This window comes from Lissotriton helveticus, chromosome 4_2 (assembly GCF_964261635.1).
Source record: "Lissotriton helveticus chromosome 4_2, aLisHel1.1, whole genome shotgun sequence".
NCBI classification, from domain to species: domain Eukaryota; kingdom Metazoa; phylum Chordata; class Amphibia; order Caudata; family Salamandridae; genus Lissotriton; species Lissotriton helveticus.
Window position 1 is genome coordinate 85,660,729 of NC_136064.1, and position 13,874 is coordinate 85,674,602.

At 41.0% G+C, this 13,874-nt stretch overlaps 1 protein-coding gene across 1 annotated transcript in view; it reads right to left on the reverse strand.

Annotated features, from left to right (window-relative positions):
* The window catches only part of LOC144752204 (tumor necrosis factor ligand superfamily member 13-like), a 208,919-nt gene that overhangs the window by 133,765 nt on the left and 61,280 nt on the right, over positions 1 to 13,874 (reverse strand). Inside the window, exon 3 of the mRNA XM_078640154.1 lies at positions 3,107 to 3,163. Coding sequence (XP_078496280.1) covers positions 3,107 to 3,163 — 57 coding nt within the window. The remainder of the gene's footprint in view (positions 1 to 3,106; positions 3,164 to 13,874) is intronic.

Here is a 13,874-nt window from a genome sequence, read left to right on the forward strand (position 1 = left end):
TTCCCTGTCACACTACAGGGTATGCAGCACTATATAAATGCTACAGTACAATATAATTAACATGTGCACAAATTCACACTCTCCAAACATTCACACATACTCCGACCCCAACCCCCTTCCAACTGATCTGGCAGGTGGCTCAATGATTCTCTCTACCCATAAGGTATTCATGCAAGTGCTGTTACTGGTTGGCAGTGGAATGGGGGTGGGGTGATTTGGGCAGAGTATGGGAAAAAGAGGGCGCTACATCCCAGGACCTGTGGTGCTTGGACTTCTCAGGGCTCAAGAGACAAGGAGCAATAGGCTGCAGATCTCTGAGCCCTGAGGGTAGACCTCACATAGAAAAGGTCTGGGCTCAGGGGCTCAGAGGGTAGGCAAGGCTGAGATGGAGACAGTGGAGGAAAGAGGCAGACAGCAGTGAGAGGAAGGACACATGAAGGCAGCAGTGGATGTCTTGCACTCTACATCTCTACCAGATCCCACCGTCTTCTCTCATTGCATGACCCATTCAGGATCAGGCAATTAGAGGAGTTGGAATCTGAACGTCAAGGCTGAGGACGTTTCATGGCTGAAGGCGTGGAAATTGCTCAACCTGAACCCTGGAGAAATCGCTGCGACTGGGCATCACTTGTTTCATTGCCTCTTGGAAGTGAACTGGGCTTGACTGGGGTGAAGTTGAAGTTGCCCTCCACTTCATGCCGAATGATGATCTGTTGACTAGTCTGCAGCTCTTTTTCAGCTAGGCCAGCCTATGAAACTTGCCAACATCTGGTTGGGCACCACTGCAAATGCATTCGTGGCCTTGCTATCTCTGCTGCTGTTAAGCAGTAATAGTTGCTTTTCTAATAATATAATTGTTTCAACCGTTCTAGAGTGACCTGGTAGTTATCCACTGCCTTGTGCATTATCTGTGCCATGTTTTTCCTGAGGCCCAGCATAGAGCGTACCAAGCTATTGTATAAAGATTTCAGGTGTCATTTTTAAATCTCCTTTACCAAAGCTTGGGTCCATGCGCAGTGTGAACAAACAAACTCAATTGTCCACGCCTTTCTCCAGCACCTCTCAATGGGCAAACAACAAGCATGGTAGAAGTATCCCCCAATTAATTCTCACGAATTCCCGCAAGGCGCTTGGTTTTCACATTTTTATTAAAATGTTCCACCAGCACAATGGTCTAGGGTGGGGGTGGTATGAGGTGCAGTACTGGTATTTTACCTCACCCCAAAGCAAATTATGGAGGTGGAATCATGGAAGTTGTTCCTTTTGTCAGAGCTCCAAGTCCCAGAGAACCCAACTCCACATATAAACCCCAGCAGCATTTTAGCTACAACAGCATAGTTGTATTTATCCATTGGGCACATTTAAGTGCTCACTTGCTCGCTGAAGTCCTTTTAGCACCGGATGCCCGTATTGCGGACCCTCATTTTCTAGAGAATTCCAGCCCCTCACAGAGGTATAGTGGTCTGTCGTAAAGTTACCTGTTTCTGCACTCCACTTAGATGGGCCAGCTTGAGTATTCCATTAACATTTAGTAAAGGCAAGTTCAATAGTTAACACTTAAGAGTCCAATGCCTCAAGTTAGATGAAGTTGAAGATGAAGTTCACATTTAGGGGGTCATTAGGATGGCGGGCGGACTTTGCCCGTCTGCCATCCTGACGGGGATTGGGACCGCCCGCCATAAGGGCGGGGGTCCCGTGGGGGGCATTGGGATGTGCCCGCCACAGTGGCGGGCACATCCTGCATTTCTAGCATTGTGGCGGGCGGTGCTCTCACCACAGGTACTCCCCCCCCCGTGTGCAGCCCCCTCCCCTCCTTCAGAGTGAAGACCGCATGCCTTTCAGTGGCGGCATTGCCGCCACGGAAAGGCATTGTAAAATGCCCATTGTAATAGGGCTGGCGGTGACCGCCACCATATTATTCCTTTTCCGCCCCGGCCGCAAGGCGACCGGGGCGGAAAAGCGGGGGACGGTCTTTCCGTCCGCCGAGGTCCCCCCCGCCATACTAATATGGAGGGGGGAAACGAGTGAGAATGTCAGGCGGATTGCCCCCGCTAGGCTGGCGGTGGCTACCGCCAGCCTGGAGGGGGCAATCCGCCCGACATCATAATGGGCCCCTTAGGCTTGAAGTGACTGACTATCTTATAGGTAATAGACTGCTCTTCTTTTCTTAACCGCTTGACCGCTGCGCAAATTCCGCTGCGGTGCTGGCGGAATAATGAGTGGGTGGGGTTCGGATGGCCCATGGCTGTCCTCCGTACATGCTCACCGTGACGTCGGACGAACGGGGGCCGTTCGACGCATGGAAGGAGTTAAGACTTCCTTTGAGTCAGCATGAATACCTTTAAAAGGTTCCAGATTAACCTTCAGTTTGCACTTGGAGGAGGAATAATAGATACACTATGGCTCTAAAATGTGTTTTGGTTTATGAGTTACTACACCTTTGCTATAGGTTTGAGGGTAGAGCAGTACGCATGGTGGGGCTCGTTCCCATGCAAGGTTTCTGGCATCATCCAGTCTCAGATTTCCAATACCGAGTAACGCAAACCTCCATACCATCATTCGCCGATGGCACTCTCTTCTTAGTACAGTCACTCATCAACTCATTGAACCGGGGAATGGCTACATGGGTGCTAAACAAAGGGTGGTGTATGAAACATCTATGTCGCGTAGGGTGTGAGAATACATTGAGACAACGCTGAGCACTCCTGATGGATCCAAATAGCCAAATCCCCCCTCTTACCCACTCCAGCATAGTGTTAAGTAATCATGTGTCATGAAACCATTTTGGAATTCATATGTCCTGTTGTATGTAAGAAATGCGTTTACTGTTACATGCTTCAGTAGTACTCTAAACTTGGCTTACACTACACAAATTCTTACATTGCTATTTTAAAACAATATTAAATTATCAACTATTAAAATTTTGCAACTTATCTTTGTATACTTTCATCTGGAATCTCCAATCATTTGGGAATATTATCAGGTGAGGGGTAAGTTTTAACAAAACCTTGTGACTAGGAAGCTCAAACAACAAAAGAATGAGGAGACGCCTCTTAAGAGATGAGGAAGGTGACAGACATGCCCAAGTGGCGAGGAATACGGATACCTTGCTGCAGGAGGGGCTGGCTCTTCGCAGGGACCAGCTGGATGAAGGACTGCTGACCTGCAACACCAAAAAGAGATATTACAGAAAACAGAAACCAAGAGGTGAGAGAGGTGCTGCAACAGCTACAGGCAGACAGCTTCCACTTGCTGACTGGAAAATAAATTACCTTTGTAGATACCATTTAAATTCAATTTAACCTGCGTACTATGTGCTATGAAACATAGCAAGAAGGTTTTTCATTTATTTTTTTAGCTTTTCTATGATGTGGAACAGACCACAGGGGAGTAGGTAGAAAGAAGAGCATTTTAATTAGTATTCAGAATTTTTGTATGTCTCACTATAAAGTACCACAATATCAGGATGTTAAATACATATATATGTACATAGATGTGTAATTCTTAGCTCCACAGCAAAGTATTTTGAATATCCTTGGGGAATATACACACACACCCGCCCCCTGTAGCGGTTGAATTTACCTAGTAATAATTAGGATTGTGTTTCCATTGGAAATTAATTTGTTCATTTGCTTATAATTGTAGCGCCATTCGACGAAATGTCACAAAACATTTTTTTCACCTGAGCTACTTCCTGGAACCTTTCAAGGTGGTTCATTAAGCAGAGGCCGAGACAAAAGGGGTCCCAAAATGCATTTTTCCTATTATTGTTTCCATAGAAATTTTAGACACAACCACAGCCCAAATAGCTAAACAGATGTATCCCAAATTTGGCAGAAACCGAGATCTTGGTCCACACACAGTGCATTTTGTGATTTGGTGTAAAAAACTTTGTATATATAATGCCGCTGAGATCTGATTGGCTGCCACCACATCAACAAGGATGTTGCGGAAGACATCTTCAGACTAGGGACCAGGCTATTAATGAAACATTACTTTTGGGGATGTTGGCCCTCACCCTGAATCTCTAGCAGGCCCCGGGGATTCCATCACCCAGGGCCACTACTGAAAATAAGGGGAAGGGGGTATGCTGCCCCCGCCCTGAGCCTTAAGAGCCTTAAGAGGCACGAGGGATCCCATCCCCTGAGGCTATTATTCAAAACAAAGTAAGGGGGCTGCGAGGCCTCCCTCCCTGAGGGTGAACAGTCAGAATATCGAATTTTTAATATCGAAATGGCAAAATATTGTGTTTTAAATTCTGAGTGGACAGAATATCGACTCACAAAAATATAGTGGTGAAGAATATCGAAATTCAGGTAAGAATTATCGATTTTCATAATTTCGAAGTTAGTAATATCGACAGTCATAATATAGCTGTTAAAAATATCTATTTTTTTAAAAGTGTTTTAAGTGATAGTATATGTGTTAAAAGTATGTAATATTTTTGTAATGTGTGTTTGAATTTTTTTAAAGTAATGAATTTTATGTTATTTATTTCCGCAGCAGGTTGCAGGTTTGATGGGGAATAGGGCGGTAAGTAATTTTATTATAGTAAATTAAATAATAATTTTTAGGAATTATTTTTAATTTAATTTTGCGTTTTAGTTCTGTAGCGGGTTGTGGGTTTATAGGGGAATAGGGTGGGAAGTAATTTAATTGTAATTAAGTAATTCTTTATTTTATTTATTGGTATTGATAATTAATTCATTGTTAATTAATTATTAATTGGTAATTAATTTTTATTAATTGGTAATTAATTTGTATTAATTGATAAATTTATAATTATACTAATGATATTAATTTATTATTCGTCGTCGATTGTCGGTTTATAGGGGTATAGGGCGGGAAGGAATTTAATTGTAATTAAGTAATTCTTAAAATTATTTCTGTGTATTGATAATTAATTTACTGTTGATTCATTATTAATTGGTACATTTGCTTTATTATCTATTAATTGTAGGTATTAAAAATTTGTTGGTAATTAATTATTAATAGGTAAGTAATTTTTAATAATTAATATTTATTGGCATGTGTAATTAATTTATTATTCAATAATTTGTAATTGGTAATTAATTTATATTAATTTTTTATTGGTATTGATAATTAGTTTATTTTTATTTAATATTTTATTAAATAATTAATACTGTTGCACTCATTGGAGTGGGAATAGTAATTTTTACCCATACGCTATCCAACACTTTCCCTACTATTGCACTCTCTGGAGTGGGAATAGTAATTTCTACCCCTATGCTATCCATCACTTTCCCTACTGTTGCACTCTCTGGAGTGGAAATAGTAATTTTTACCCCTACGCTATCCAACACTTTTCCTACTGTTGCACTCACTGGAGTGGGAATAGTCATTTTTACCCCCAGGCTATTCAACACTTCCCCTACTGTTGCACTCACTGGAATGGGAATAGTAATTTTTACCCCTACGCTATCCAACGCTTTCCCTACTGTCGCACTCTCTGGAGTGGGAATAGTCATTTTTACCCCTACGCTATCCAACAATTTCTCTACTGTTGCACTCACTGGAGTGAGAATAGTCATTTTTACCCCAACTCTATCCAACACTTTCCCTACTGTTGCACTCTCTGGAGTGGGAATAGTAATTTTTACCCCTATGCTATCCAACACTTTCCCTACTGTTGCACTCACTGGAGTGGGAATAGTCATTTTTACACCTACGCTATCCAACACTTTCCCTACTGTTGCACTCTCTGGAGTGGGAATATTAATTGTCACCCCTATGCTATCCAACACTTTCCCTACTGTTGCACTCTCTGGAGTGGGAATAGTAATTTTTACCCATAAGCTATCCAACACTTTCCCTACTGTTGCACTCTCTGGAGTGGGAATAGTAATTTGTACCCCTACACTATCCAACACTTTCCATACTGTTGCACTCACTGGAGTGGGAATAGTACTGTTTACTCTCCCGCTATCCAACACTTTCCCTTCTGTTACATTTGGTGGAGTGGGAATAGTAAATTATTCCTACCCGCTATCCAACGCTTTCCCTAATGTTGCACTCACTGGAGTGGGAATAGTAATTTTTACCTACCCGCTATCCAACACTTTCCCTACTGTTGCACTCACTGGAGTGGGAATAGTAATTTTTACCCTCCTGCTATCCAACGCTTTCCCTACTGTTGCACTCACTGGAGTGGGAATAGTAATTTTTACTCTCCTGCTATCCAACGCTTTCCCTACTGTTGCACTCACTGGAGTGGGAATAGTAATTTTTAACCTCCCGCTATCCAACGCTTTCCCTACTGTTGCACTCATTGGAGTTGGAATAGTAAATTGTACCCTCCCGATATCTAACGCAAAAAATATTAATTATTTATTAATATTATTAAGTTATAATATATGTATTAAAACATAAAAATGCATGTTTTTTTTTTCTTCAATTTACATTAATTATTTATTAACTTTAAGGTCATTTGAGTATTTTTAACCACTTGGATGCTAAGCATCTTCTGGCACTTCAATGTAATTTCCATTGAAATCAATGGAAACTCCATGACGAGTTACCCTTGTCATTAGCACTGAAGGGGTTAATTATGTTTTACTTAATTATATTCATCATTTCATTATTTTACATTACTTTTAAGACATTTAAAAAATTCAATATTTTAACAAACTATACTAGTTACAACAATATTTTGGATTCAATATTTTTGTACTTGCTGGTTTGTAGATAGGAATTCGATATTCTGGTAGTTGATATTTTGTCACCAATATTTTTGTAGGTTGGGGCAGGCTCAATTACTGTATCCGGCAGAGCCCACCGCCGGGACACAGTGCTTTCCCTACCCGCGTGACCAGGGAAACATATGTCTGCTCCCATCTTCCTCCTGCATTTTTAAAACTCTTGCAGGATGGGAGCGCACATGCCTTCCATGCCTTTAAGAGCATGGGCAAGGAAGGAATATCTACTTTCACTCAGTGGAAGCTTTTACAAATGGTCCCACCAGGTTGGGAGTTAACTTATGTTTCCCTGCCCAAACTTTTGAGGACAGGAAAACACTCATTGCACCTGCCTGGTAGGTACACACAGAAAAACAGCTGCTCCCGCTTGAGCAGTGCTGGGTCTCACAGCATGCAAGGGAGCCAGCTTGGGGCGCGGGGTCCGGGACTCAGGGAAGGGGTCCCCTGTGCCCAATAAGGCTGGAGAAGGGAGGGCTGTGTGTCCCCTCCCTTTGTGTGTCCCCCCCTTTTTTAAGGCATTCAGCCCTATGGGGATGGGGTTCCTAGGGCCTATTAAGACTCGGAGAGGGAGACCGCATGCCCCACTTCCCTTCTATTATGCATTCGGCCCCAGGGGCCTATTAGAGCTTTTGGGGTCCACCCACAAAGGCCCGGGGGTCAAGGTGTGCTCGTCATGTTCCCTTATGTGGCCTTTCATACTTTTGCTGAGGACACAAGGAGCATGCTCCATGTCCTATACTTTGACTGCTATAAAAAATACTCTCTTGTTGCTACCCATTCAGTGTGCTTGGGGCCAAGGACCCAACTTTGGTAGTATGGAACCTAAATGGAAGATGGGAAAAAAAGCTTCCTCATCCAATAAAATGAGTTTACTTTTGTAATTTAGTCCTTAAAGTGTCCTCGAACCTGGGTTGATTTGCAGACTTAAGGGCCTATTCACAACTGCATATTGCAGTATATTTTGGTGTACTATAATAGTGCTACATACATACTACCAAAATCATTGGCAAACCTACATGCAGAGATTATGCCTCCCTCTCTCTTATATTTTTCTATACAGAGATCTTCACCCTGACTGCGTAGTCTCTGCACACATAAGTATACGTTTTAGTAGTCAATGTGGGAGGGACATAGGGGAGTGGCTGGACAATGTTACGATTAAAGGAAAGGAGAGGGGATTAGAGAGAGTTAAGGGATGTACACATAACCCAAAAGAATAAGCCTATTGCTGTTCAAAAACTGCACTTCTAAAGTTCCTACATCCAATAAGGGACCAGTTCAGCATCACACATGGCAAATCACTGGTACTGCAACACCCTCCCACAAAAAAATAAAGAAGGTAGGGACTTAAAATAAAACCCCTTAGGAAATTATTTTTAATTAAATTATTTCAACTAGTCGAAAATGCTAGTTATTTAACTATAACATATTTTAACAACCTCGTTTTAATTCAAAACATTATGTAAGATTCAATATAAATAAAATATCATTAATTACTTTAAGTAATTCTGTATATAACTTTTAATACTTATGAATGCTTACCAACAAATATTTGTTTCCCATTAAGTGGAAATGTTCTTTTTAACTTAAGCTTCAAGCAATAATTATAATTTAATATATTTACATTATTAAATATTTAATTTCAAATCAAGTTAATAGTGCTGTATAGTTTTATTCTTTTGTTCCACAGATATAATATATATAATTAATTTACAATAATATTTAACATTAACATATTTTTAGTAACCTTTTTTCAGATTAAGAAACTTTTTAACTTTTTCCTTTACTTTACCATAGGGTGACTCAGGTCTCTTGTATCTTTACCACTACTTTACTTCAGTTTTTTTAGCAGTAGTGACTAAACACTTGAAAGTTTGTCTCCACCCCCTTTTTCATGTGCTGAAGACATGTAAGTCTACACTTTTGAGAAACTGCACTCGGATTCTGTGAGTAGCCAAAAGTAGTAAAGTGACTCAAAAGGGTAAATTGCATATAAATTATTCACAAGTGTAAGTTACCTTTATGAATAGCCCTGTAAAGGTCCACATTTCTCTAAATTATTAACCTTTACTAGCCCACCCTGAAACAGTTTTGAAAACTACTGAACAGATTTACATCAATCCAAGCAGAGACACTTTCTTGGGTAAAGTTCTACTTTCAAACCAAGTTAAATGTAATTCTGTTCTGCTGTTTTTCTGTATCGGAAAGCAAAGATTGTGATGGGTATTAAAATAGGAAATGTTGCTTTTCTGATCCCCCCCACCTCCAGTTTTTTTACCCCCCTGCGACAGATCTGCATAATGTTTGACATTCCCAACTAAAATCTGATGAACTTTTTTATTGGAAAGTTTTTTGTAGGTTTGTGGAATGGTGCAAAGGTTATTAAGAAAACAAATAATGACTTTTCAATGGAAACTGCACTGTGTGCAACTGGCATTAAGTATGGTAATAAAATATTACTTTATGTTTAAAAAAACTAGAAATACTTTTAACTTTAAGATGAAATGTATTTTCCATCTTAAACTCAAACAATAATTTTAATTTAATATATTTAAATTTATTTAAGATTTAATTCAAAATTAGGTTAATAGTGCTATATAATTGTATTCTTTTATCCTACATTTATAATAAATATATGAATACAATCATATTTAACATAAAAATATTTTAACTAACTTTTTTGAGTTGAAGAAGCTTTTTACCTTTCCCTATACTTTACCCTAAGGGGACTCGAAGTCTCCTGTTTCTTTACTACTACTTTACTACAGTATCTGTTTTTGCCGGTAGTAATGTGTTTGGCACTGTCCCTTTTTCAGGAGTTGGAGATTTGTAAGTCTACACTTTAGAGAACCTTTACACTCTGATTTTGCGAGTAGCCAATGTAAAAAAGTTACTCAAACATGTAAATTACATGTATAAATTCCTCTCAAGTGTCAGTTCCTAGGGATATGCAATTTACTAATAGTAGCAAAAACCTAATTTTACACCTACAAATGACCATGAAGTGGAAGCCGGTGGTAACCTGGTATAAGTTATAAAAAGGAGGCATAGAAGCTCCAGCTTTTTCCAAAATGCAGCTTTGCATATGAGGAGCGTATAGATTTTGGCAGCACGGCAAAGGAGAGGGAGGAGAGGATTTTCAGGGTCAGATTAGCATTTTTTAGCAGAAAGAGGAAGAAAGTTTTACAAATATACACTAAGCACCAGGGTTTTATCAGCGCTGATCTATTGCTAAGCTCACACACGCATAGAAGCCAAGTCGCACTTACACATGTGCAAGTATTATGCTCACTTCACCTCCTAGCTTCAGGGAGTTACCAAGGCATTGAAAATGGGTAGGAACGCATTGCTTGCATGTAACTGCACCACCCATTACCTCATAGCGTCTTGGTAGTTGTAGGTCAGCTTTTCAAAGGAAGTTCATATAATTTTTCAGCTAATGCCGTCTTTCGAAATTGTATCTCCAGACACCAGTGTTTCGGGATTCCTCCCTCATCAGTGGAGAATATGTACGGGTTGCTGGACATGCTGTCAATTTTCTCAGGTATAATCCCACTCATAGCATGCAGGCATTTCACGATAGCCTGAGGGGCGGCTCACAAGTGCCTTTTAAAAGTGAAAGTAGGTAGGAATGCATTGCTTGCATGTAACAATGTCATTACACCATAGTGTCTTGGTAGTTGTAGTTTAGCTTTTCACAGAAAGTTCATATAATTTTTCAGCTAATGTCATCTTTCAAAATCATATTGTTGAGTATGCAGACAAGACAGCAGAGGGTACGACACACCACACAGACATTACACTGAACTAGTTTTTTAAGTGCGTTACAAGAACATTAGTATGTTTGTTTTACCAAAACACAGACACAGATTATTAAGTAACTTTTGTTTTCTGGTTATTAACTGGTGTCAAGTTTTGAAAAAATAAAGCTACACAGCCAGTCTACGTAAATAGCCAACAATGAAAACTCTACCAAGAATAACTCAAATTAAGTCATGTATATCAATATAATAGATTACAAATATCTCTATTTGAATTCTTTCTCTTGCCTCTTTCTGCACTGATAGTCTTCACGGATGTCTTGCTTCCGGAGCCTGAGCCCTCTCCACTGTGGCTTCCGGCTCTCCTTCCTGTCTGACCACGCTGGGACAGAGGCACCGCGAATGTTGGACCCTTCACCTCTGACCCCGCTGGGACACAGGCACCGACAATGTTGGACCCTTCCCCTCTGACCCCGCTGGGACAGAGGCACTGCCAATGTTGGACCCTTCCCCTCTGACCCCGCTGGGACAGAGGCACCGCCAATGTTGAAGCCGTCCTTCTGACCGCGATGGGACAGAGGCACCAACAATGTTGGACCCTTCCCCGCTGGTACAGACGCACAGCTAGTGTTGGACCCTTCCTCTCTGACCCCGCCAGTGGTGTAACGAAACTTGAGGGGCTCCCCCCTGCAAAGTACATGGAGGGGGCCCCCCCATGCTCTGGACCCAGTAGGTAGCTCTCAGGCCAGGGCCGGATTGGGAACCCAATGCAGCCCGGGCATATTTTGTCAGACCAGTCTCTCTATGGTACATAGTGAGCCAGCCTGACTTTTGTAAGTGGGCTTGGGGGGTGACGGGTGGTTCTCCCCCAATAATGTTTTTTTAAATGGCAAAAGTGGTGCATTATACAACATATTTTTCATTGTATATTCAATTGTATTAACTTTTAAAACATAGCAAATGATGACCTTACAGTGCATTGGGATACCCAGTCATACCCACATTCATACAGAGAACATAGAAGATAGACCAGAGAAGCACCACTAAATATGTATGACTTTCTTTTGCATGTTTTCCATCAAAGGTCACTGCTTTAACTGTAATGTTTGGCACCTGAGGGGAGACCGTGGGTGGCAGACAGAAGCCACATGGAAGTCTGGCTCATTTTGGTCTCGAGGATCCGACCAAGAAGAGCTGAGCCAGAGCAATCATCTGCACGTGGATCCGATCTAACTGCTGTGCCGGGGCTGGTCAAGGCCCATCACCCGACTGGAAGCAGGATATCAGGAGAGAAAAAACAGGTCAGGCTGAGCCTACCTCCCATCAAGCCTCATTTGGAAAGCAGCCTGCGCAACTGGGGACTGCTAGACACTGTAAACATCCCAATAGAAGCAACGCTTTCCCACCACCTCTCTGTGAGAAGAGAAATACAGAACCCCCAAAGAGGAAGAATGCAAAGAGGTTCTGAATTCACTTCCCGCTCAGGTGGAAATATGCCTCAGAGGAGCTGGTACTGCCCACAAATACTGAGGCGATGCAGCTGGAAAACTGCTGGATGGTGCCCTTCACCCAGGCAAGGGAGCTGACTGTATAAACCTTCTTGTGCCCACCTCCTTCCCTCGTTTGTCTTAGTGCACTTAAGTAGACCTCTATCTGCCTGTAGTGCTCTTTAAATCAGCAATGGTACACCGTATCACAGCCCAGTAACATAACACAATATAAAAGCATAACAACGTAACACATAAAAACATGGCACACCAATCTATTTAACAATATAACATATCATGCAGTTTAATTATACCATAAGCCAACATACATGACATAGCAGCTCTTATAAGGTGGTCCGATTCTTACAATGTTGCTCACATAGTTTTATGTTTAATATAACCTTTCATTTAAAACAGCAGGATCACAGATTTTTAACGTTTTCAAAGTCATCTTTAGAATTGCACTTTCATCAAACAATCTACTACACTCTGTCTCGTGTTAAAACAACAATGGTGCAACCTCATACAGGGCTAATCTGAGGCATGCACTTAAATATTGAGCCCTGTCCCTTATGGGGTCATCCAAGAAATCAGGCATCCGAAAGCCCAGCCAAGCTAACTAACACATAAGTCAGCCTCACACATGCAACCCAGGGCATTACTATCAGGAGTTTGAAAAAACAACTTTTCTGAAAAATGGTCACATGTTTTTTAATTTTTTTAAATCAAATATGATGTTAACAAAATTTATCTTACTGATATGCTTCTTACTATTATGACAACATTATCAATACTTTCAGCAACTGTGAATCTATATCATAAATATGCCCACACACACTTCCTGTCAATGGCATGGGCTGCACTGGCAATGTGGTGCCAAGAACACACACATGCTGGAGAAAGTATCTCTTTCTAATAAATATTACAGTCAATGGTGGCTGGTGTATTTGAACTGACCTATTACTAACTTGGTAGCAAACCATTGCATCCTTAGTCAGTTGTTCTCAAAATAGCTACATTGTGTATTGTTTAATCCTTTGCACCGTAGCAATGATAAGCACCACTTTAAGACTGCGTTATGACGGAAAGGCAGACAATGAGCAGTAGAAAATACAGGGGCATCCAAGGTAGGTCCAGGAGGGCCGGACCCTTGCCAAATATTTAGGATATCCAAATAGAAGACATCCACATAAAATGACCCTAAATTGTATTTGTTTACATAGCGCATGGATAGCTGAATATCTTGCATGGATCCGGTTCTCCTACACCTATGTTGGACACCCCTGAGAGACTCAACGTTTGCATTTCTTTCCAAGGAGGCACAGAAAGAAAAAGTAGCAAGAGAAGCTTTATATTTCAAGTGGCTTCTGAATTTTAACAAGTGTAGATTTTAGAGCTGATAGTTCTAAAAGCAAATCGGCTACAGTGCCAAATGACCACCATGGACAGACGCACAGAAAACCCAGGCTAAAAAGAAGATGCATGGACATTTGAAAAACCAGTCTGCACGAGGGGAGTGCAGCTCAAGTCAATAAAAAAGTAATTAGTGACGGTGGCAGCCTACACAAGAGTTAGTGGAAAGTGCTGGAGACGCTTTTCTGCCTGCAGATACACTCTTTTTGTGTAATCTAAGTCTATTTGTTCATTTCAGAGTCAAAGAGGGGAGCGGGATCGATCTTGAAAGACGTGCCTACGTTTTTTTTATTTCATCATAACAATGTACACAGTTTTGTTAAAAAAAGAATTGTTCCTGTACTGATATGACGACCTTGAGTTTTCTCAAGTTGAAAGGAGATGGTCTCCTGCATTGTAAAGATTGGTTGAAATTGCTTTTTTAATTTTTTTATTTGAAGTGTGTGCACTACAGGGCAGTCTGACGAAGGCAGATAACAATTAGCAAAGGTGATGAG